The sequence below is a fragment of the Phoca vitulina genome, unplaced genomic scaffold (genome assembly GCF_004348235.1).
Source record: "Phoca vitulina isolate PV1807 unplaced genomic scaffold, GSC_HSeal_1.0 scaffold56, whole genome shotgun sequence".
In the NCBI taxonomy this organism is placed as follows: Eukaryota; Metazoa; Chordata; class Mammalia; order Carnivora; family Phocidae; genus Phoca; species Phoca vitulina.
In genome coordinates this window covers 6,392,144-6,414,213 of record NW_022589759.1, presented here as the reverse complement: position 1 = coordinate 6,414,213, position 22,070 = coordinate 6,392,144, and the positions used below count along the sequence as shown (strand labels likewise).

The window sequence follows — 22,070 nt, the reverse complement described above, 5'->3', positions numbered from 1 at the left end:
GTAAAAATTCATGAACTTGACTCAGAGGAGAGAACATTCTGCATAGCTGTCTGCCTTACATTCAGTTTTTGCAACCTTGCTAGTTTTCCACTTTAAAGCATTTTATCAACATTGAAATGGAAGAGGTTGCAAAGATAAGGACAGAAAGCAAAAGCAGGAAGCAACACTTAAAAGGCACAGTTCTTTGGTGGCCAAAGAACCTCGGTGACAGCCAGAGGTATCACTTGTGTTGGTAGAAGATAGGCTCCTGATGACAAAGTTGTGTCTTGAAAGCATAAGGCGATGGATAATGCAAAGTTTTCCATTCTGAAACAAATCTGACATGTCCGTGGCTTCAGACTCAGTCAAAATAAATGTTTCCTGAAGTGAATAGTCACTTGAACCTTGAATGATGGATCCAAAAAAAAATATCACCTTTCTTGATTCTTACTGTGATAGCAATATTCGGTCCTGAAAGGACAACTCAGTTAGCTGTCAAGTCCTTGGTGAGAACGCCCAAGACTTTAAGTCCATTAAAAAGACCTAAGCCAGAATACATTATTTTGTATAAATGGCTAAACACACACACACACAACACCCAGATTGTGCCTACTATCCAGTCTTATAATTTGGGGGAAGAGACGAATAGATCCAGTAAGCATTTGGTTTGATTCCTTCTCTTCCTAGGCCAATGCCTTTTTTATGTAAGTGTAATAATAATACAAATCCATGTGTCCAGTTTCTTTTTTAAACTCTGGCATTATTCACATTTGGGGCTAGATCATCCTTTGTGGTGGGGGCTGCCCCCTGCATTTGGACTGTTGAGCAGCATCCCTGGACCTTGTATAACAACCACACAATCTTCAGACATCGTTCCATGTCCCCTGGTTGGCAAAGTTGTCCTTGTTGAGAACTGCTTTAAGTGAAATTATCAACACCTTTCATACTGTTAACACTTAAATGATGGACAGGTTTTTCCATCGAGTGGACTGACCATAGATTAATCACCATTCCCCCAGTTGGGCATTTATGGAATCCACTGAGAAATAAGGCTTTTGTGAAATTTTTCATGTGATTAAATTAAAGAAGGAAAATAGTAGAGTTAGTTTCTTAGGATTGATTCCCAGATATGGGATCAATTTATTTATTTTAGGATATTTATTTGAGAGAGAGAGAGGCTGACCATGAGCAGGGACAGTGGGGAGGGCAGAGGGAGAAGTGCAGACTCCTCGCTGAGCAGGGAACCTGACATGGGGCCTGATCTCAGGACCCCCAGGATCGTGACCCAGGCTGAAAGCAAACACTTAACTGACTGGGCCACCCAGGCACCCCTGGGACCAGCTTATTTAGCAGGATGGTAAACCTGTAAAATGGAATAAGTAAGCTTGAAGACCCCTGGCTGAGTCAAGCTTACCTCTCCCTGGGCCACAGAAGGATCTGGGATTCTGTTGCCTGGGGAAAGGCAACCAGCATTTCCTCGCTGTGTACATAAAGCCCATCTGCAGACATTTCATGGAAAAATGTGATAAACTTGGTTTCAGATGGGGATGGGGCAGCCTCGGTCTAGACATTGCTCTACAAAGCTGTTGTAAACAACTTGGAAACATTATAAATAATAACACCAGCAGCAGAGAAACTTAGTACCTGTTTAAAAGAAAATGTATTTGTCTAGATGTAACTTCCCCCATGCCGGAAGACTCCTGGGAGGGGGCTGTGGGGACCACCCCGTGGAGCACGGCAGGGTGGAGGGTGCCAAGGGGAATGTGAACGCGCCCAGATCTGCTCTGTGAAGGAGTTTTGGCAGAAAAGGTGTCTATGATATGCAAACCTCATTTCAGCGGATGGTTTTTAAGCTTTAATTCCACATCTGTCTCCTGGTTCTCAGGCACTCAGAGGTGTCATTTGGAGTTTCCGCCCCACAGTGTGACGAGGCGTCTCTGGGGAGCTACGCTGGGGTGTGTGGTAGACCTGGGCTTTCTCCTTGCCCAAGGTCAGACCTTGTTCTAGTTATTACCATATCCTCTGTCATGCCAGGGAGAAACTCTGGTAAATAGCCTCACAAAAGACTTCTCTGAGTCAGTAATTGATCCGGTGAGGGCTGGATGGAGTTTAAAGCTCCAGAAAACAGTCAATGAGCACTTCAAGCTGCTTCTCAAGAAGCCATTGACATGTCACAATTACTTTATCAATGCTCAGTCCTTTGCCCTGTTAGCGGCATATATGGTTTACAAAAAATCTTTTCAACGCCGTTTTATTACCTACTACACTTGAGAAGTAGTAAAATAAAGGAGGAAGAGGGTGAAAAAAGTCCCCATAAGCTACCCATACCTAACCACGGGGAGCATTTGGGCCGACTTCCCTTTTGCACGATAAATCCACAGTTGGATGTGTACAATACGCACGAACGTGTGCCCTTTACTTACTGCAGAGATGACTTGAAGCCTTTTTCTAGGTTATGATTTTCAAAGCCATGAATGCCTGTTTCATCAGGTGAGGGTCCCTCATTCACTTAGCCATTCTCCCAGGGATGGACGATTAGGTTGTTTGCCGTTTTTTACTTCATAAATAATGAAGGTCTTCATAAACCTTTTTTTGATTAAAAATTATTTCCTGGGGCTAGAGATTTAGTAATGGAATACTAGATCAGAAGGAAAAAAACCCTGCATCTTTGTGAAAGCATGTTGAACTGTTCTCTGCAAGTAGTTTCTTTTAAGCTGATGTATTATATCCAGTCTTACCATTAACTGAAAAAGGGCTTCCCCTCAAATGATTTTAACTTGTGGGCTTCAGAAGAAGGGGACAGGATAAAGTATGAAAACTTGCATATGCATCCTCGTCATCATCAATGGGAAGCTGGCAGAACCTGGGATCTCTGAGTACTGATCCTGCGGCAGATGGTGCTGCCTGGGAGCTGAGGGGGGGAAAGACCAGCATGCCGAGGCTCCCAGTGTGGGCTCAGCCAGAAGAGATGTGTGAGGCCCTTTGCAGAAGGGCTCTAGAGACCCAGGGCGGGGAGCGGCACCCTGACGCTGAGCTTGTCCTAGTTTTGGCGGATGGTCAAGATTTCTTTACAGGGGGGAAGACCCTCCTTGTGCAGCTAGTGTTTGCCAGTTTGATCCCAAAGAGCAGAGACTTCTGTGCCTGCCACAAAGCCCCACCAACTTGATGTGACTACTGGACAGACCAAAGACAGCGTGAAGTAGCAAAGAACAAACCTAGCACACGGCAATAAGAGGCAGACAGACCCAGGTGGAGCCCTGGAACCAGTGGCCGGCAGCCGAAGTTGAGCCATCGGAAGCATCTAAAGAGAACCCTAACATCCAAGTCACAAGAACTTTCAAGGATGTCTAAATAGAGCACTGAAAAAAGACTTTCTGGAATTTGAAACAAAAACCTGATTTCTTGAATTTAAAAATTCAGCTCATCAACAGAGATCTGCATTAGTGACCCAAAAGATAACATGGAAGACACGGCTCACCAGCCAGAGCAATACCACCATGAAGGAGGCTCAGAGAACAGATACAAGGACCTACATGCAAGCATGTCCCCCAAAGCAAAGTGGAACAGAGGGTAGGGAGCCATTAATGGAAGTTAATAGAGGGAACGCTCTCTTACTTGCTGCTCGAGAGGGTTTACTTGATTCCCCGAAGGGGTGAACAGAAGACGCACTGCACCCCAAGGTGTGTTCTAGCACAGGCATCCCTTGTTTTATTGCACTTTGCAGATACTGCCCCCCCTTTTTTTTTTACAAATTGAAAGTTTGGGGCAACCCTGTATGGACCAAGTCTAGGGGTATCATTTTCCCAAAAGCATTTGCTCACTTCTGCCTCTGCCACATTCTGGTAAAACTTGGGGTGGGGATCTTTCTTTGATGTTACTCTTCACTGTTGGGCAGTACCCAGGACCACACGCATGTAAGACAGCAGACTTAAACGTGTTCTGACGCGCCACCCAGTAGCCATTCTGTCTCTTTCCCCGAGACACACTATACTGACATCAGGCCCAGGAATAACCCTACCATGGCCTCTCTGTGTTCAAGTGAAAGGAATCAGTGGAGGGAGCAGACTTTTAATATTGCCACAGCCACCCCAGACTTGAGCAACCACCACCCTGATCCGGCAGCAAGATGGAGGCCAGACCCTCCACCAGCAAAAAGATGGATTTGCTGAAAACCTCAGATAATGGTGATCATTTTTTGGCAACAAAGTGTTTTTAAGTTAAGATATGTACATTGTTTTTTAGACAATGTTATCACACACTAAATAGACTACTGTACAGTATACATTTAACTTTTACATGCACTGGGAAACCAAAAAATTCATTTGACTTACTTTATTGTGCCATTTGCTTTACTGTGGTGGTCTGGGAGCACACCCATAATATCTGAGGTGTGCTTGTAACACTTCGGAATTCCAAGGGTAAATAAAAAGCTAGACTTCCCAACATATTATCTACTAAGAAAATAAAGCTAACATCAGACTTGTCCTCTTCAGCACTAGGAAGACTAAAGAGCTCAGTCTCTAGCCACCCACATGTGAAGACAACAGAAATACATTGTGGACATGCAAGGTTTTTAGATATGCATCCCCCCAAGGGAAACCTCAGGAGAGCATAGATGAAGAAGGGAAATAATTCAGTAGTTTCATTTTATAGTATAAGTCTGATTAAGATTTTGTGATGTTGAATACAAGGATTCCTGAAACAGAAATACACTGAGAAAAATTTTGTTCTAGTCTGGAATTGAAAATATTTAAATATCAGCAAAACCTTGGAGCTGAGAGGTAAAATCAAGGTGTCCTAAAAAGTTTTGACTTTGATGCGTGGGGGTTCAGGTGGCAAATAGAGCATCCTGTAGGTGGAGAGCCAATTCTGATACTTTGGTGTGAAAAGAAAATGTCCACTTAATTAGGATCATTAGAAAACTGAAACAAAGTTGACCTGGAATAAAAATAATAAAGTAAGAAATTAAAAATGTAATCAAAATGGAAGGGATAGAACATATTTGATTTAGCCAATGGGCTGAATTCTCCCATTAGAAAAGCAAAAAAAAATCTAACTGCAACGTTTACAAGAAATTAGCCTAAAATCAAGAGGATATTGCATGAGCAAAGTTTACAACCCCTCCACCCCCAAGAATGCAAGAGTTACTGGAAGAAATTGGGAAGAAAAAATTAATCTCCAATTATAATTTAATGATGCCTGGGTGGCTCAGTCAGTTAAGCATCTACCTTCAGCTCAGGTCATCATCTCTGGGTCCTGGGATTGAGACCCACATCAGTCTTCCTGCTCAGCAGGGAGTCTACTTCTCTCCCTCTCCCCCTCCCCATCACTTCTTTTCTCTCTCTCTCTCTCAAAAAAAAAAAAAAGGATAACTTAAAACCAAAAGTATCAAAGATCATTAAGAGGAACCATATGGAATGATAGTTTGGTTTACAAAGGGATGCAAGAGGCCTTGGGGTTTAATTAGGACACAGCATCATACCTGAATCTATAAAACAAAAGCTCCCACAAAGGTTACTTGATAAAAAAAAAAAAAAAAAATCAGCAAGGACAGATGATCAAGCTAATATTAACAAGCTTGATTTAAGAGATAAACACCTTTGTGTCCATCAGTCGATAATATACATTTTCCTTCTGTTGTCCAGAAACTTCATAAACTTGATTGCATAATTGGTTGCAAAGACAACTTAAATACATTTTCAAGGAGAAGGATTTCATAAGTTGCTAAGATTTGGAAGATAATAAAAGCCCAAATGTTCACTATTGGAAAAGAAATTCCTAGATAAAACAGATGAAAACAATTACCTAAACAGCAGTAAAATATTTATGCCATAACTATATTTAGAAGAGGAAAATGCTTGCCTTAAAACCAGAGAAGACTGAAAACACATGCACTAATTGTCCATCTTAGAATTTTTTTAAACACCGATAAAATAATAGGAACAAAATAAAGGTAAAAGCCAACTGAATGAAATACAAAACCTAGAAGAAAAAAGAAACGCTGATTCATTAAGATCCATTAAATAAACTCTTTGCCTGCTTAATGAACAAAGTAAGAGCAGAAACAAGAGTAAATATTGAGAAGGAGAGTGAACCCCCAAATAAAATACATTTGTAAACTAGGGCATATGGGTGATTACTTGAAGAATGTACATGGGCAAAAACTGTCTTAAGAAGCCATAGAAAACTCAGAGTCCTGGAGCACTAAAACAGCTGTCAGGCAAAACAGGTATTAGATCTGGATGGTTTTATAGCTAAATTCTACCTGGATTTAAAGAACGTAATTCTAATGTTAATCCATTGAGGTCAACAGAAAAATGGAAATGCTCCATTAATGTCTAGAAGCTATAGATGTTGGTATCAAAACTGAAGATACGTAGAGTCGTAGATAATTCTTAAAAAAAAAAAAAAAAAAAAGCAAGTCATTTTCAGCTATTTTCTAGAACGATGTATTACAACTTACTATTTTTTATTCCAATAATGCAAGGATGGTTTGTCAACACTTTTAGTGGCAATACATAAATCACTAAATGCCACAAATATAACCGAATTTTATCTCTTCAGCACAATTTATGCTGATTATCACCATTCACAAATATGGCTATATAAAGACTCCAGTTTTAAGGAAACTGATCTTTATTTGTTTTGTATTTATTATCTAACCACTTTATCCTAGAAAAAAACAGTTAGTTTTTTATCAATATCATGAATGAGATTTCCTAACAATTTACACATTAGTGAAATTTAAATAAAAGTATACAGCTTACTGGGGCCCCTGGCTGGCTCAGTTGGTAGAGCATGCAACTCTTGATCTCTGGGTTGTGAATTCAAGACTGATGCTGAGTGTAGAGATTACATAAAAATAAAATCTCTTTAAAAAAAGGAACTTATAAACACTACCTGAACAAGTAGTATATATCACCCCTTCCAGAAATTGTTTGATGGGAATCAGAGAAATCAATATAAAATTACTTTAAAGTATATATAGACAGACACACAGACAGGTAAGTACAGAAACAAATGCATGTTGGCACTGGAAGAGATAGCTCTTCCATATGGAAGAATTCCAATTAATAAATGTACAAAGGAATGAGAAATAGAAAATCACCATTTCAACACCAGAGTAATTGCTACAGGTAAGATCTAAGGGATGCTAAAATTAGTGGAAGTTTGAGGAGACATAGGATGCCTGCATAGTCTTAAAGTATCTTCCTTCAAGAAATTTATTGACTGGAAGAGAATTAACCAAGTGGTCAAGATTACCATCAGTAATAAGACACGTTGATATCACGCACTTCCTGAGAAGGCTACATCACTTCTTTGACATTCTTGCCAAAGCTGCACCATGCCAGATAAATCATGGGAAAACACCAAACCCAAATAGTAGGACACAGTTCAGAATTACCGGCTAAACGCTTCAAAAGTGTCAAGGTCATAAAAGATGAGAGGATGGAGGAAGTGTCACACACTCTGTGACACTGGAAGATTCTAGGGAGACTCAGCAACTACAGGCAATGTGGGATCTTGGACAGGATCCTGGAACAGAACAAGGACACTGATGAAAAACCAATGAAAACCAAATAGAATGTGTAGTTAACTTCTTAGTTTGGATAACTGCACTATGGTTGTGTGGATGTTAGTCCTGGGGAGTGGGGAGGAGATAGGGGATGGGAGAACTCTCTGTACTTATAGCGCAACTTTATTTCATCGTAAAAAAAATTAAAGCATCAGTGGGGAATAAAAACTGAAAGGAAAAAAAACAAAAGGTACAGAACTGAATGAAGATCTTGTCACAGGCCAGGTGTAGTTCATTCAAAGATCTTCTCCAAGATTCTAAGGACCCGAAATTTTAAAAATACATAGATCCATCTAAAACAAAGTCTTACCGATGATATAAGGGTTCAAAGTGGGAATAATAAAATTACAATATAAACAAATTGAGACCCCCCCCCAGATGGACATATAGCCATAGGGGAACAGGAGAGAATTGGGGAAAACAGCTAGATCTTTCTCCCCAAAGATAATTCCTGAAAACTGAAAAACCAAGAACTTGCATTTTAAGTTTTTTTTTAAGAACTCAATAATCAAAAGAAATTCCTAATTTTGAGGAGCGGGGATCATGAGAGCTGGGGGATGATTAACAAGGAGAAGTCTGGTGTTTTGTTTTGTTTTTTTTTTTTGGCTAATAATCCTTATAGAACTTCCTGACTTTCAACTTTGTGCATACATAATTAATAAAAACTGAAATTAAAATTTAAAAACCTAAGTAGGAGATGATGCATTGCTGGGGAGCATAGGACATATTCAAGGACCTTTGGTGTGAATGTGACAAGAGAGATGGGTTAGTAGTTGGAGGGGGGTGTGGGCTCAAGGAGAGCTTTTCAATGTGTTTGCTGCTGATGGGAGTCATTTACTAGAGAAGGGAAGGATGGTGCAGGAGGGAGAGGGCCCTGGGGCCAGCAGGAAAGAATGGATATGCACGTGGGCCCTGGATGGGCAGATTTCCCATGTAATTTCTCCTCTGTTCCACGTGAAACAAGAAGCAAGGCCATTAGCTGAAACCAGGGAGGTCTGAGCGAGAGGTGTGAAACAGTCATCTTAAGAGAGCAGGAAAGAGGATTGCTTAGCTAAATACAGCAGGATTGTATTGTTTAACATGCTTCTATGATAGAGGCATTATTAATATTTTATTTAGGATTTTTGCACTGAGAGTCTGTAGTTTTTGGTCAGGTTTTGTTAGGCCGGCTTCTTAACAATTACACGGAGGCCTTCTTTCTCAGAGCTGTGGCACATTTTGAATAGAACTGGAATAATTACTAACTACACCTAACATGTTAAAGACATCATTTGTGAAACTTTCTGGGCCAGTGATAAGAGCTTTCTCATTTTCTTCTAGGATAAAATGAGTCTCTTCCAATTTTTTTTTCTTATTGGATAATTTTCTATAATAGGAAATGTATGTCTCTATAATAAAAATTGGAGATGTAAGAGCCTTATAACAAATACAAATACATATTCTTTTCATGACCATCTTGGTTTTTATTTCACAAATTCCTACCATTTCTAGGTTTACCTTTACTGACTCAGTCTGCTTCCCTTAGACCTGTTCTTTTTACAACTCCTTGTGTTTGGATATTTAATTCTTTTATTTCCTATCCTTTTTGGGTGCTAATGCAATGGGGGCTGAAGGCCATCCCCAAGTAGATGATTCAGGGCTAGGTGAGGCTTCCTCTCCTGAAACACACTTCAGAAAAAAGGACATGGCATATGCCCAGGACTCAGGCCAGTGATCGGTTGCTTGCTGGAGGGATTGAGATAAAAGTGGACACAGCCCTGAAGCCAGAATATGTACTATTCCTGAGAACCTAGAGCTCTGAGCAATCACCTTAGCCCTTTGCTGGCCGTGCCCTGTGAATCCCCCATTTAGAACATTCAGTAAAGGACCAGGGCCCCTGGCTGGCTCACTTGGAAGGGCATGCAAGTCTTGATCTCAGAGTCCTGAGTTTGAGCCCCACGTTGGATGTGGAGGTTACCTAAATAAATAATTTTAAAAAGAACATTCAGAAAACCAGATACCAATGTATAGATTCAGGGAGGAAAGAAACCCTATTCAAGATGAGCTTGCACATTATAATTTTAAGATGCTTGAGGAAAATATAGCTAACAAATATAACAGCAAGAGGATTCACCTAATGAATCTGAAAATAACTTTGAAATAATTTTTTTTTTTAAAAAGAACCACCTTTTTTACTATTATGTAAGACTGAGAGGGCCAGTTAGAAATCCTGGAAATACAGTTTGAAAAACCTTAATTTCTTTTTAAAGCTTAGTAAGTGGGAAATTCTGGAATGGATGTGGTTAAGGAAAGAATCTGTAAATGTAAAGATTGTATTGGGGAATTTGCTGTCAAACTGCAAGACAAGATAAAAATATGAAAAGGGTAAAAAAAAAAAGTATAGAATGCAGAGCATAAAGTATTGGCAATGTTCATGGCTAAAAATCTTCCTGGTACTGAAGAAGCACATGCTTTCCACCTATAATCAACAGCAGTGTGAATATGCACATAAAGACCCATTCCACTGAATTGGCAGAAAACCAGAATAAAGAGAAAATTATAAAAATGAAAAAGGTTACCTATAAAGGATTCTATGAAGGATTGGTAGACCACAAGCACTCCCCTCTATAGCAACCGCAGCCTCAAGACTAAGGGATATCTTCAGAAGACTTAAGACACAAAGCTGTAAGTCTAGACATTCTGTATCCTAATAATTACCATTCAAGAGTGAAGGCAAAATGAAGGTAGTTTTCAGACCTACAGAGAAAGATGATTTAGTACTAATAAACCTTTGCTAAAAAGAACTACCAAAGTCCTTACTTAGGCAAGAAGGACTACAATGCAAGAAGCAATGGTGACCCATGAAATCAGTAAACTCTATTAGAAAATATCACGGAACACTACATCAAAAACTAATGATGTAATGTATGGTGATTAACATAATAAAAACAAAACAAAAAAAGAAAACAAATAACTGTAGGGGGCATCTGCGTGGCTCAGTTAAGCGTCTGCCTTTGGCTCAGGTCATGATCCCAGAGCCCTGAATCGTGCTCCCTGCTTGGCGGGAAGCCTGCTTCTCCCTCTGCCTTCTGCCCCTCCCCACCCCACTCATGTGCTCTCTCTCTCTCTGCTCTAATATTAAAAAAAAAAGAAAACTGTAGACTTGGAAAAAGCTAAATTTTGTGTGAAAACTCTGACTCGAAAGAAAACCAGGAAATAACGATCCCAAAATTCTAAGAGGGAACGAGGGAGTCTTGATCAAGAAGGGTGCACAGGGCAGACAACCTTCTATTTCCTCCTTTTGCATCTCCACAGCTGTTTATAGTTATTCATTAAACTGTATATATGTTTCTACATACTTCTATGAATATTCGTTATGGAATACGGAGTACCGAATTTATATAACATGGTATAAATGCACTGGGATTCAGAAAATGAGATAAAAGTCTGCAAGCATAGATGCATTAGTAGAAAACATGGATCTTGAACTTAACCTGAACAAAAGTCATTATAAATGAAAGCAACAGAAGTTGTTTTATTCTGGGTAGAGGGAAGGTGAAGAGAGATCATTTGTAGTACAGGGTTAAGACGTAAATGCAATTTCTGCTCTATTTTTTTTAAAAGATTTTATTTGAGAGAGAGCACAAGCGGGAGGGCAGAGCGAGAGAGAATCTTTAGCAGACTTTGTGCTGAACACAGAGCCTGACATGGGGCTCGAAATCACCACCCGGAGATCACGACCTGAGCCGAAACTGAGTTGGATGCTTAACCGACTATGCCACTCAGGAGCCCCTCTGCTTTATTCTTAATAGGAAGGGAAGCTGGTCTCCTTGGGCAAACATAAATTGAAGTAGAGTCATTACTGACTCTTCCCAGTGCCTCACTGCATGCACTGAATAGTCACGAGGACTGTCCCTCTTACCTCCTCGCCCTGTGCAAGTCTGTCTGCTTTTTCTCCTCTGCGCCTTTGCAAGTGGCCAGAATACTCTCTGCCATTGCCCTCCCCACTCTCCAAAGTCAGAGTTCTAGTTATCCTGGCGGATGTCCATGATGTTTTGTTAGGTTGTAAGGTGGGGAAAATGTGCTGAGCAAGTTATGGTCCGAGTCCATTCTTTTGTAAAGATAAATGACAAGAGAAACCCATTCTTGAATACTGATGGCACATTTTTGTAGCGCTGGAGTCTCTCACTTGAACGACTCCATCAGTAATAGCAGCCAACAGACTGACCTCCGGAGAATCTTTTACATAATAGTCAGTAGATGGCGGAGTAGGAGGGTCCTGAGCTCATCTCCTTCCGTGGACACATTGAGACATCTACAGATAAGAAACCCACTCAGAAAATGACCCGAAGACTGTCAGAGCAGATTGTCCCCAGCTAAAGACCTAAGAAAAAGCTACAGCAAGAAGGGTCTGAGGGGCAGAAACAAGGTTGGGCCCAACCCCCCAGTGCAGTGACCCACAAGTAGGAGGAATATCCCAGGTGAAGAGGTGCTCCCTGTAGAGCAATGGAATCCAGTCCCACATCAGGAACACCGGGCCCTGGGGACCTGCCCTGGGAAGACGAGCCCCCAGTCCGGCTTTGAAGATCAGTGTGGCTGAAGTGCAGGAGAGTCAGCAGGTGATAGGAAACCAAGACTCCACTCGTGCAGGGCCATGGTGCCGTATCGCTCCGTCTGAGACCCCGCACAGAGGCAGCTGTTTCAAAGCACCTGGGTGACACATGGAGTTACTAATTTCAGGGCATGTGCTGGAGGGTCAGGGATCTGTAGGAGTTTTCTCTAGGAATGGAAGTGTGGGTAGGTGCCATTTTTCTTGCCCTCCCTTCAGCCTAGCTGGCAGGATGCTGGTAGCAGCCAATTCTGACGCCCTCCATCTACTGTGCTAGCACCATTCACCCCACCAGGCATTCTCCTGCAGACTCCCCCCCCACCCCAGCAGGTGCCCCTGCCCTCAGCAAATACCACCCTGCCACAGGCAGTGGGCAGCCCTGGTCAAGACCAGAACCCCTCCAAAGTAACTCCTGGGGAGGGGGAGGCAGGCCCAATCACCATGGGGGGGGGCATACACAACACACATAGGACACAACCTTGGAGCTCCTGGTTCTTGTGACCAGGGGCCATTGCACTACTGGGCCCCACAGTACATCTACATAAAGCCGTTGCTTTGAAGACCAGGAGATGTAGCTGACCTACCTAATACATAGATACAAACACAGACAGACAAAATGAGACAGAGGACTATGTTCCAAATGAAAGAACAAGATAAAACCTTAGAAAAAGAACTAAATGAAATGGAGATTAACAATCTAGTCAAGAGTTTAAAATAATGGTCATAAACATGGTCACCAGACTTGGCTGAACTCAAAATTTTAACAGAGACAGAAAATATAAAGAACCACCAATCAAAATTGAATACAGTAACTTAAAACCACACTCAAAAGCAGGGTGAAGGATGTAGAGCAGATCAATGATCTGGAAGACAGGATAGTGGAAAGCATCCAAGCTAAATAGCAAAAAGAATAAAAAATAATGAGGATAGGTTAAGGGACCTTTGGGAAACATCAAGTATACTAACTTTCACATTATAAGGGTCCCAGAAAGAGAAGAGAGCAGGGCAGAAAACTTAATTGAAGAAGTAATAGCTGAAAACTTCCCTAAGGTGGAAGGAAACACACCCATGTTCAGGAAGCACAGAGAGTTCCAAATAAGATGAACCCAAGGAAGTCCACATCAAGACACATAATAATTAAAATGTTGAAGATTAAAGACAGAAAATCTTAAAATCAAGAGAAAAGAAAATAGTTACATACAAGGGAAACCCCATAAGGCATCAGCTGATTTTTTTTCAACAGAAACTTTCCAGACCAAAGGGAGTGGTATCGTATATTCAAAGTGCTAAAAGGAAAAAACAAACAAACAATCCTAAAACCAAGAATACTCTACTTGGCAAGTTATTCAGAATTGAAGGAGAGAGAGAGTTTCCTAGACAAAAGTTAAAGGAGTTTATCACCACTAAACCGGCCTCACAAGAAATGGTAAAGAGACTTATTTCAGTAGAAAAGAAAAGCCCATAACTAGAAGAAAATTATGAAAGGAAAAAAATTCAGTGGTAAAAGCAAACATAAAGGTAGTAGATCAATCACTTATAAAGCTAGTACAAAGTTTAAAGGACAAAAATAGTAAAATCAGTTCTGTAGACAGAAGTTAGTTAAGGGACACAAAATCAAAAGATGTAAATTGTGATGCCATATACATAAAATGTGAAGCAAGGGAGTAAAAATGTAGTACTTTTAGGCTGTTCAAACTTTGGTTTGAACTTAAGAGATCATCAACTCAGTACAGACTGCTAATATACACAGGATAGAGGTGATCCTTGTGGTAATCACAAACCAAAAACCTATAATAGATACACAAAAAAATAGAAAGGAATCCAAGCATAACACTAAAGAAAGTCATCAAATCCTGAAAAAAGGAACACAGAACTACAAAAACAATCAGAAAACAATTAACAAAATGGCAATAAGTATATGTCTATAAGTAATTACTTTAAATGTCAGTGGACTAAATGTTCTATCTATATGCTATCGTCTATGTGCTGCCTCCAAGAAACTCACTTCGGACGTAAAAACACTGAAAGTGAGGGGGGTAGAAAAATACTCCATGCAAATGGAAGTGGAAAAAAAAAAAAGTTGCAGTAGCAATACTTATGTCTAAAAAAGAAAAAAAAATGGGCTAAAAAAAAAAGTAACAAGAGACAAGGCCATTACATAATGATAAAGGGATCAATCCAGCAAGAGGCTATAGCAATTGTAAATATCTATGCACCCAACGTAGGAGCATCTAAATACATAAAGGGAGAAATGGACAATAAAATAATTGGAGGAGACTTTAACATGTCACTTAAATCAATGGATAGATTATCCAGACATAAAATCAGAAAGGAAACAGTGGTTTCGAGGGACACTTTAGACCAGATGAACTTAACATATATACAGAACATTCCATCCCAAACCAGCAGAATGCACATTCTTTTCAGGGGCCCATGGAACAATCTCCAGGATAGGTTACATTTTAGGCCACAAAACAAGTGTCATTACATTTAAGAAGACTGAAATCATATGCAACATTTTTCTAACCACAACAGTTTGAAACTAGAGACCAATTATGAAAAAATCTTGGGAAAAAACAAGGAAACTAAACAGGATACTAAACGACCAGTGAGTCAACAAAGATATCAAAGAGGAAATCAGAAAACACCTGAGACAAATGAAAATGGAAACAACAGTTCGAAATCTCTGGGATGCACTAAGAGCAGTTCTAAGGGCGAAGCTTATGGAAATATAGACTTAACCCAAGAAAAAAAAAAATCTCAAACAATCTCTACTTTTACTTAAAGGAACTAGAATTCAAGAACAAAAAACAAAGCCCAAAGTTAGTAGAAAGAAGGAAATAATAAAGATCAGAATGGAAATGAAATAGAGACTACACACAAAAACAAAACAAAACAAAAAAACCACCACTGGAAGGAAGGGCTGTTTCTTTGAAAAGATAAAATAGATAAACCTTTAGCCAGACTCATTGGACCCAAAATCAAAGGGGACTTCATGCAGGAAAAGTTACAACTGACAGCACAGAAATATAAAGGATTATAAAAGACTACTACCAAAAATTATACACCAAGTTGGACAACGTAGAAGAAATGGATAAGTTCCTAGAAACATACTATCTTCTAAGACCGAATGAAGAATAGAAAATAGACTAGTAAGCAAATCAAATCAACGATCAAAAAACTCACAACAAACAAAAGCTCAGGACCAGATGGCTTCACAGGTGAATTCTACCAAGCATTTTTTTTTTTTTTTAAGATTGTATTTATTTATTTGAAAGAGAAAGGGCACAAGCAGGGGGAGCGGCAGGCAGAGGGAGAAGCAGGCTCCCTGCCGAGCAGGGAGCCTGATGTGGGACTTGATCCCAGGACCCTGAGACCATGACCTGAGCCAAAGGCAGATGCTTAACCCACTGAGCCACCCAGGTGCCCTTTACCAAGCATTTAAAGAGTAACCTATCCTTCTCAAACTATTCCAAAAAGCTGAAGAGGAAGTAATGCTTCAAATTTCATTCTATGAGGCCAGCATTATCCGGATACCAAAACCAGACAGACAGACACACACATACACACATGAAAATTACACACCAATATCCCTGATAAACATAGATGCAAAAATCCTCAACAACATATTAGCAAAGTGAATTCAACAATACATTAAAAGCACCATTCACCACCATGAAGGGGGATTTATTTCAGGGGTGCAAGAATGGGTCATTGTCCATAAATCAAACTACTTATCACATTAATAAAATAAAGGATAAAAACATCTCAATAGATGCAGGAAAAACATTTGTCAAAATTCAACATCCATTTATTATAAAAACTCTCAAAGTGGGGGTAGAGGGAACATACCTCAAAATAATTAAGGCCATGTATGACAAACCCAGAGCTAACATCATACTCAACAGTGAAAAGCTAAAAGCTTTTCCTCTAAGATCAAGAATAGGACAAGGGTATCCACTCTTATTCATCATACTATTGGAAGTCCTAGCCACAGCAATAAGACAATAAAAGGAATCCAGATTGGTAAAGAAGAAGTAAAACTTAGCAGATGATGTGATATTATATATGGAAAATCCTAAAAACCACCAAAAAAAGCCATTATAACTAATAAGTGAATTAAGTTGCAGGATACAAAATTAACCTACAGAAGTCTGTCGTGTTTCTGTACACCAATAACAAGTTAACCAAAAGAGAAATTAAAAAAACATCCCATGTACAATTGCATCATAAAGAATGAAGTACCTAGAAATAAATTTCACCAAGGACGTGAAAGACCTGTACTCTGAAAACTTTAAGACATTGCTGAAAGAAACTGAAGATGATGCAATTAGATGAAAAGTTATACCATGCTCATGGATTGGAAGAATATTGTTAAAATGTCCATATTACCCAAGGTAATCTACAGATTCGATGCAATCCTTATCAAAATACCAACAGCATTTTTCACAAAAATAGAATAATCCTCAAACGTATGGAATCACAAAAGAACAGCCAAAGCAGTCTTGAGAAAGAACAAGGCTGGAGGTATCACACTTCCAGATTTCAAGATAAACTACAAACTACAGTAAGCAAAACAGTGTGGTACTGGCACAAAAACAGACACATAGATCAATGGAACAGAATGGAGAGTGCAAAAATAAGCCACACTTATATGGTCAATGACTCTATGACAAAGTAGGCAATAATATATAATGGGAAAAGACAGACTCTTCAATAAATGCTATAGGGGAAACCGGACAGCTGCATGGAAAAGAATGAAACTGCACTACTTCCATACACCATACACAAAAATAAACTCAAAATTAATTAAAGACCTAAATGTAAAGACCTGAAACCACAAAACTGCTAAAAGAAAATACAGGTAGTCAACTCTTTGGACACTGGCCTTAACAATACTTTTCTGGATCTGTCTCCTCAGGCAAGGAAAACAAAAGCAAACATAAACAAGTGGGCTACTACATCAAACTAAAAAGCTTTTTTCACAGCAAAGGAAATGATCAACAAAATGAAAAGGCAACCTACTGAATTCATACAACTCAACACCAAAAAAACAAAACAAACCCATCTGATTAAAAAATGGGCAGAGGATCCGGACATTCTTCCAAAGAAGACATACAGATGGCCAACAGACACATGAAAAGATGCTCAATATTACTGATCATTGGGGAATGCAAATCAAAACCACAATGAGAAATCAACCTCACACCTGTCAGAAGGACTAGTATTGAAAAGCAAAAAGAGCACATGTTGGCAAGGGTGTGGAGAAAAAGAAAACCTCAGTGTTGGTAAGAATGTAAATTCGTGCAGCCATTGTGGAAACAGTATGGAGGTTCCTTCAAAAAATTAAAACTAGAACTACCATTCAATCCAGTAATTCCACTTCTGGGTATTCACCCAAAGAAAATGAAAACACTAATTCAAAAAGATATGTGCACCCCTATGTTTACTGTAGCATTATACACAACAGCCAAGATAGGGGAGCAACCTCAGTGTCTACTGATAGATGAATGGATAAAGAAAATGTGGTACATATACAATGGACTATTACTCAGCCATAAATAAAGATTGAAATCCTGCCATCTGCAGCCACGTGGATGGACCTAGAAGGTATTATGTTACATGAAATAAGTTAGAGAAGGACAAATACTACAGGATTTCACTTAGATGTAGAATTTAAAAACCAAAACAAATTAACAAAACAGAAATAGACTCAAATACAGAGAACTGATGGTTGCCAGAGAGGAGGGGGAGTGGGAGGATTAGCAGAACAGCTGAAGGGGATTGAGAGGTACACACTTCCAGTTATAAGTCATGGGAATGAAAAGTACAGCAGAGGGAATGTAGTCAATATTGAAATAACTTTGTATGGTGACAGATGGTAACTACACTTATGGTGGTAAGCATTTCATAATGTCTGTAATTGCCAAATCACTATGTTGTACAACTGAAACCAATATTGTAGGTCAACTATACTTCAATTAAAAATTTAAATTAAAAAAATCAGTAGAGGAAAACATCCTCTTTCTCCCATGCTGAAATCCCAACTCCTTACTGTGATAATTTTTTTTTCTTAACATAATGGAGGGAATATTTTGGGTAGGACAACTGCAGTGTTTAATGGTAGATCTTGCTTCAGTCATGGCCGGATCCAGGTGCTCATCCAGTGGCTCTGTTTCCCTCTCTTTTAACTTCATTCCCAACTTTCTCTACATGATAGCAAAGGGACCACTATCAACTAGACACATTCACTGCTCTTTCAACTGACCCCCAAGAAAAGAAAGTTGTTTTTTTTTTTTTTCTGAACAAGAGCACCAACCAAACTCCCATGGAATTGGCCTGGCTTGGTTTGTGCTCAGAGGTGGTGGGCAGGGGGAGTAAGACATCATTACTAGCTAGAACAGAGTTGAATACCACCTCTGGGGGGCATAACCTATGTTAGCTTGGCTTGGGGGGGATGGGGTAACAGCTTTGCGACATAATTCATATACCATATAAACGACCCATTTAAGATGTGCTGTTCAGTGGTTTTTAGTGTATTCAGAGTTGTGCAACCATCACCATGATCAATTTTAGAACATTTTCATCACCCCAAAAAGAAACTCTTGCTCTTTAGCTATGTCCACCCCCAGCCCAGGCAACCACTACTTTTCTGTCTGTATGAATTTACCTGTTCTGGACATTTCATAGAAATGCAATCAACGTGTGTGGTCTTTTGGGACTGGCTTCTTTAACTTAAATAATGTTTGCAAGGTTCATCTGTGTTGTAATGTGCAATCTTGCGTTTTAAGGTCTTCAAAGATCTGCCGGCCCCCGCTTCCCTTTCTGTCCTATCAGGCTACTCTCCCCCTTCCCTGTTGTGTTCCACTTTAAGCACATAGCTACTTAGACCCTTTGCATTCGGGTAAGGACCAGAAGGGGACGGAGAATGAAAACCCAGATTTAGGCCTAGGATCAGCGGGCAGTGCGGTTAGTGCCGTGTTTCACAAAAAAGCCCCCCTTTATTGGGGACAGGGGTTTTTCAAACTGCTTCCAATGGAATAAATAATTGTGAGTTTTATCTTCGGTTAAAATGGGCCCTGCCTTTTTTTGGGGGGATAATCCCAGTTGCGAAACTTCTGCCTCCTGCTCCCCTCACTCACTCTGAAGATGTGGAGCCCCACACGGTCCCCATGTGGCTGTTCTCTCCCCTCCAGGAAAGCGAAGAGGAACTTTACTCCTCCTGCCGCCAGCTCAGAAGGCGGCAGGAAGAACTGAACAATCAGCTCTTTCTGTACGACACACAGCAGAACTTGCGCAATGCCAACCGGGATGCCCTCGTTAAAGAGTTCAACGTCAATGAGAACCAGCTCCAGCTGTACCAGGAGACGTGCAACCGGAGGTAAGCTGGTCCCTCCCCCACCTGCAGATGCCCAGGTCTTGCTCCTCCAAGCAGTGAGGTGGGGCACTTGAAGCCTGGCCCCCATCTTTAGAAATTCTTTGACTGATCCCTCAATGCTAAGGCTCTTTGCTCTATAAATAAACTTACAGTAACTTTTCTTAAGTATCTGCACCTTTGCTAAGCCAAACTGTCACCACTAGGAGGACACATCGATATAATAGTGAAACTAAACTGTGACCTCTACCTTCCAAAGAGCCTTGTCACGTTCCTGCGGTCCAGTGGTTCTGGACTGGGGCAGAACCCACCCCCCGGCCCCCAAGGGATGGTTCTGGTTGTGCTACGGAAGTAATGTGGGAAGGGGGGTGGGCAGCCACGTCCGCCTAGTGCCCTGAAGTGTGCCAGACAGCCCTGGTCAACAGAACTAGCCTGAACTGCCCGAACAGACTCAGTGGGAAACAGTGTAGACTCTTTACCCATATGCTCATTTCGTCCGCACTGTAGCCTACAGAGTAGCAGGGAGCCCTGTGCAATGCCCAGCGAGGACACAGAGATTCAGAGAGGCTACCTGTCTTGCCAGGAGCCCACCTCCCTGACATTAGGCATCTGCCTAATGCCTGATGCTGAAATCTGTTTTATTGCAGGTTAAGAGAGAAGAGAGTCAGCAACAGCAGGTTTTACTCCTAGGAGCCGGGGTACATGACTAAGGGGGTCACGCGTGCGTTTGTCCTCTCTTCAGGCCCTGGGAACATGCTCATCTGTGGGGCCATCCTCTCCTCAAGCCTGGCCCCAAGAGGACATTTCTGGAGATCCCACTGGCAGGAGCTGAGGTTATTTCCTGCGCTTTTTTTCATCTCGGACAATTTCTTAACTTATATTTTCTATAGAGGATTGTGGAAACTGTGTTCCTCATTTTTGGCCTCTCGTGTTCCAAACCTCCTTGAATAAAAGCCATGAAAATCCCGCTCAGTTACCCCTCCCGTGCACGACCCGTACGATGACCAGCATCCCTTTTCCACCTCTAAAGACCCAGGTAGTTGACTTCCACGGTGGGAGGAGCCCAGTATGTAAGGAACGCATTCATTAGATTCTGCAAAGGAGGTTAACTAAAAGGCAAACGATTCCTCAGTTAAGGCCACCGGCTTTCACCAGGGCCCACGGAGGAGCCCTGCCCCGGCTGCCGTCCCTGCCGGCCTGCCCTGCCCGGGTCAGCGGGCTCAGCTCCAAGCATGCTCCCGCCGGCTGGCTGGCCGGCCACACGGACCAGCGGCCGGGCCTCAGAGGGGGATGGAATTTCTCTTCAGGAGGACAGCTTCAGCGCGTGGTGGAGGCTTGCTCTGTGACTGCAGTTATGGGGGGGTGGGGGGTGGGTGGGGACCCCTTTGAATTAAAAAGTCTGTCAGAGAGACCAGAGACTCACTGAAGGCTCAGCCAGCCTCTTAACCCCTGGCTCTGCTCACTCAGGAGCTGGCTGTGAGCCCGTGGAGAGGCCCTGAGCCCGCAGCTGTCCACAGACAAGAGGTCATCTACTGATTTAACAAGGTGATCGCAGTTAGCCCTCCGGGTCATCCCATTTTCTGGAGCACTGAGCTAAGCCTCAGCAAACTACAAAAAAATCTCATCTGCAGCCATCCCCGCAGGGGCTGACCCACCGAGGACAAGAGGGTATTCCTCTCCAGCTCGATACTGATACAACCAAGTGATTTGTACAGGGTGAGGATTTCATAAGGTTTCTTAAAGACAAGGATAGTGGGGGGGTGGAGGGAGGGTAGGACTCTGTAAAGTCACAACTTGCTCAGGGGGAATGGAGAATTGACTTGGTGGGGGAGGGGAAGTAACTGTGAGAAAACACATTGTATCAGGACGACCAACTAGCAAGAAGCCTGGTGGGTTGACTGCTTGGAACTGGATCCTAGCAACCCATTCAGCCCTCCCCTAGTTACCCTGGACTTAGCAAGTCTGCGTTATTGCTGGGAAGTCCATTAAAGCCAGCCGGGCTGTGTGTGATCAAAAGGCCTTATGCCTGCATTCCAAAAAAGTTTTTAAGCACCTCAAAATATCAAGCACTGTGCCCACGGTCAGGGGTACGATGTAAAAAAAAAAAAAAAAAAAAAATTAGGGGTTAAAAACAAAAACCCGTGCTCGCTGTTCTGGAACATACCCACATGCTCCTGAAAGAAATGCATTTTACCTTCCCTGAAGCCAGGAGTGTAGGTAACAGCAGGCTGACGAGGGAGCTGTTACCTTGTGACATTACTTATTCTTCCAACTGGAGTTGCTATTTTATTTGGCAGTAGCAACTGAGCAAATATTCCTGATGGTGGCAAATGTTCAAAGCAACTTTGAATAGAAGTGAGAGGCAAAGACACTGAGCTGAGTGCTACAGCAAAGGGATTTGCAGATTCTAGAGCCAGTGTTCTGTTGGCCATTGGCCAGGTGGCCCCTGGAGCCTAATCATCGCACCCCCAGCCCTACCTCCAGACCTCTTTTGCCTCCATCATTACCTCTACACCACAGAGCTCAGGTGCTGCTGTCATCCCTCCTGTTTT

General features: G+C 41.4%; 1 protein-coding gene across 5 annotated transcripts in view; it reads left to right on the top strand.

Moving 5' to 3' along the window:
* Positions 1–20,852, top strand: part of PLCG2 (phospholipase C gamma 2) — a 151,057-nt gene extending 130,205 nt beyond the window's left edge. For all 5 annotated transcript variants that reach the window (XM_032389743.1, XM_032389740.1, XM_032389742.1 and 2 more), the window contains 2 exons: positions 19,340–19,524; positions 20,166–20,852. In XM_032389743.1, the coding sequence (XP_032245634.1) occupies positions 19,340–19,524; positions 20,166–20,208 (228 nt within the window). In that variant the 3' untranslated portion in view covers positions 20,209–20,852. The remainder of the gene's footprint in view (positions 1–19,339; positions 19,525–20,165) is intronic.
* Positions 20,853–22,070: the final 1,218 nt, after the last annotated feature.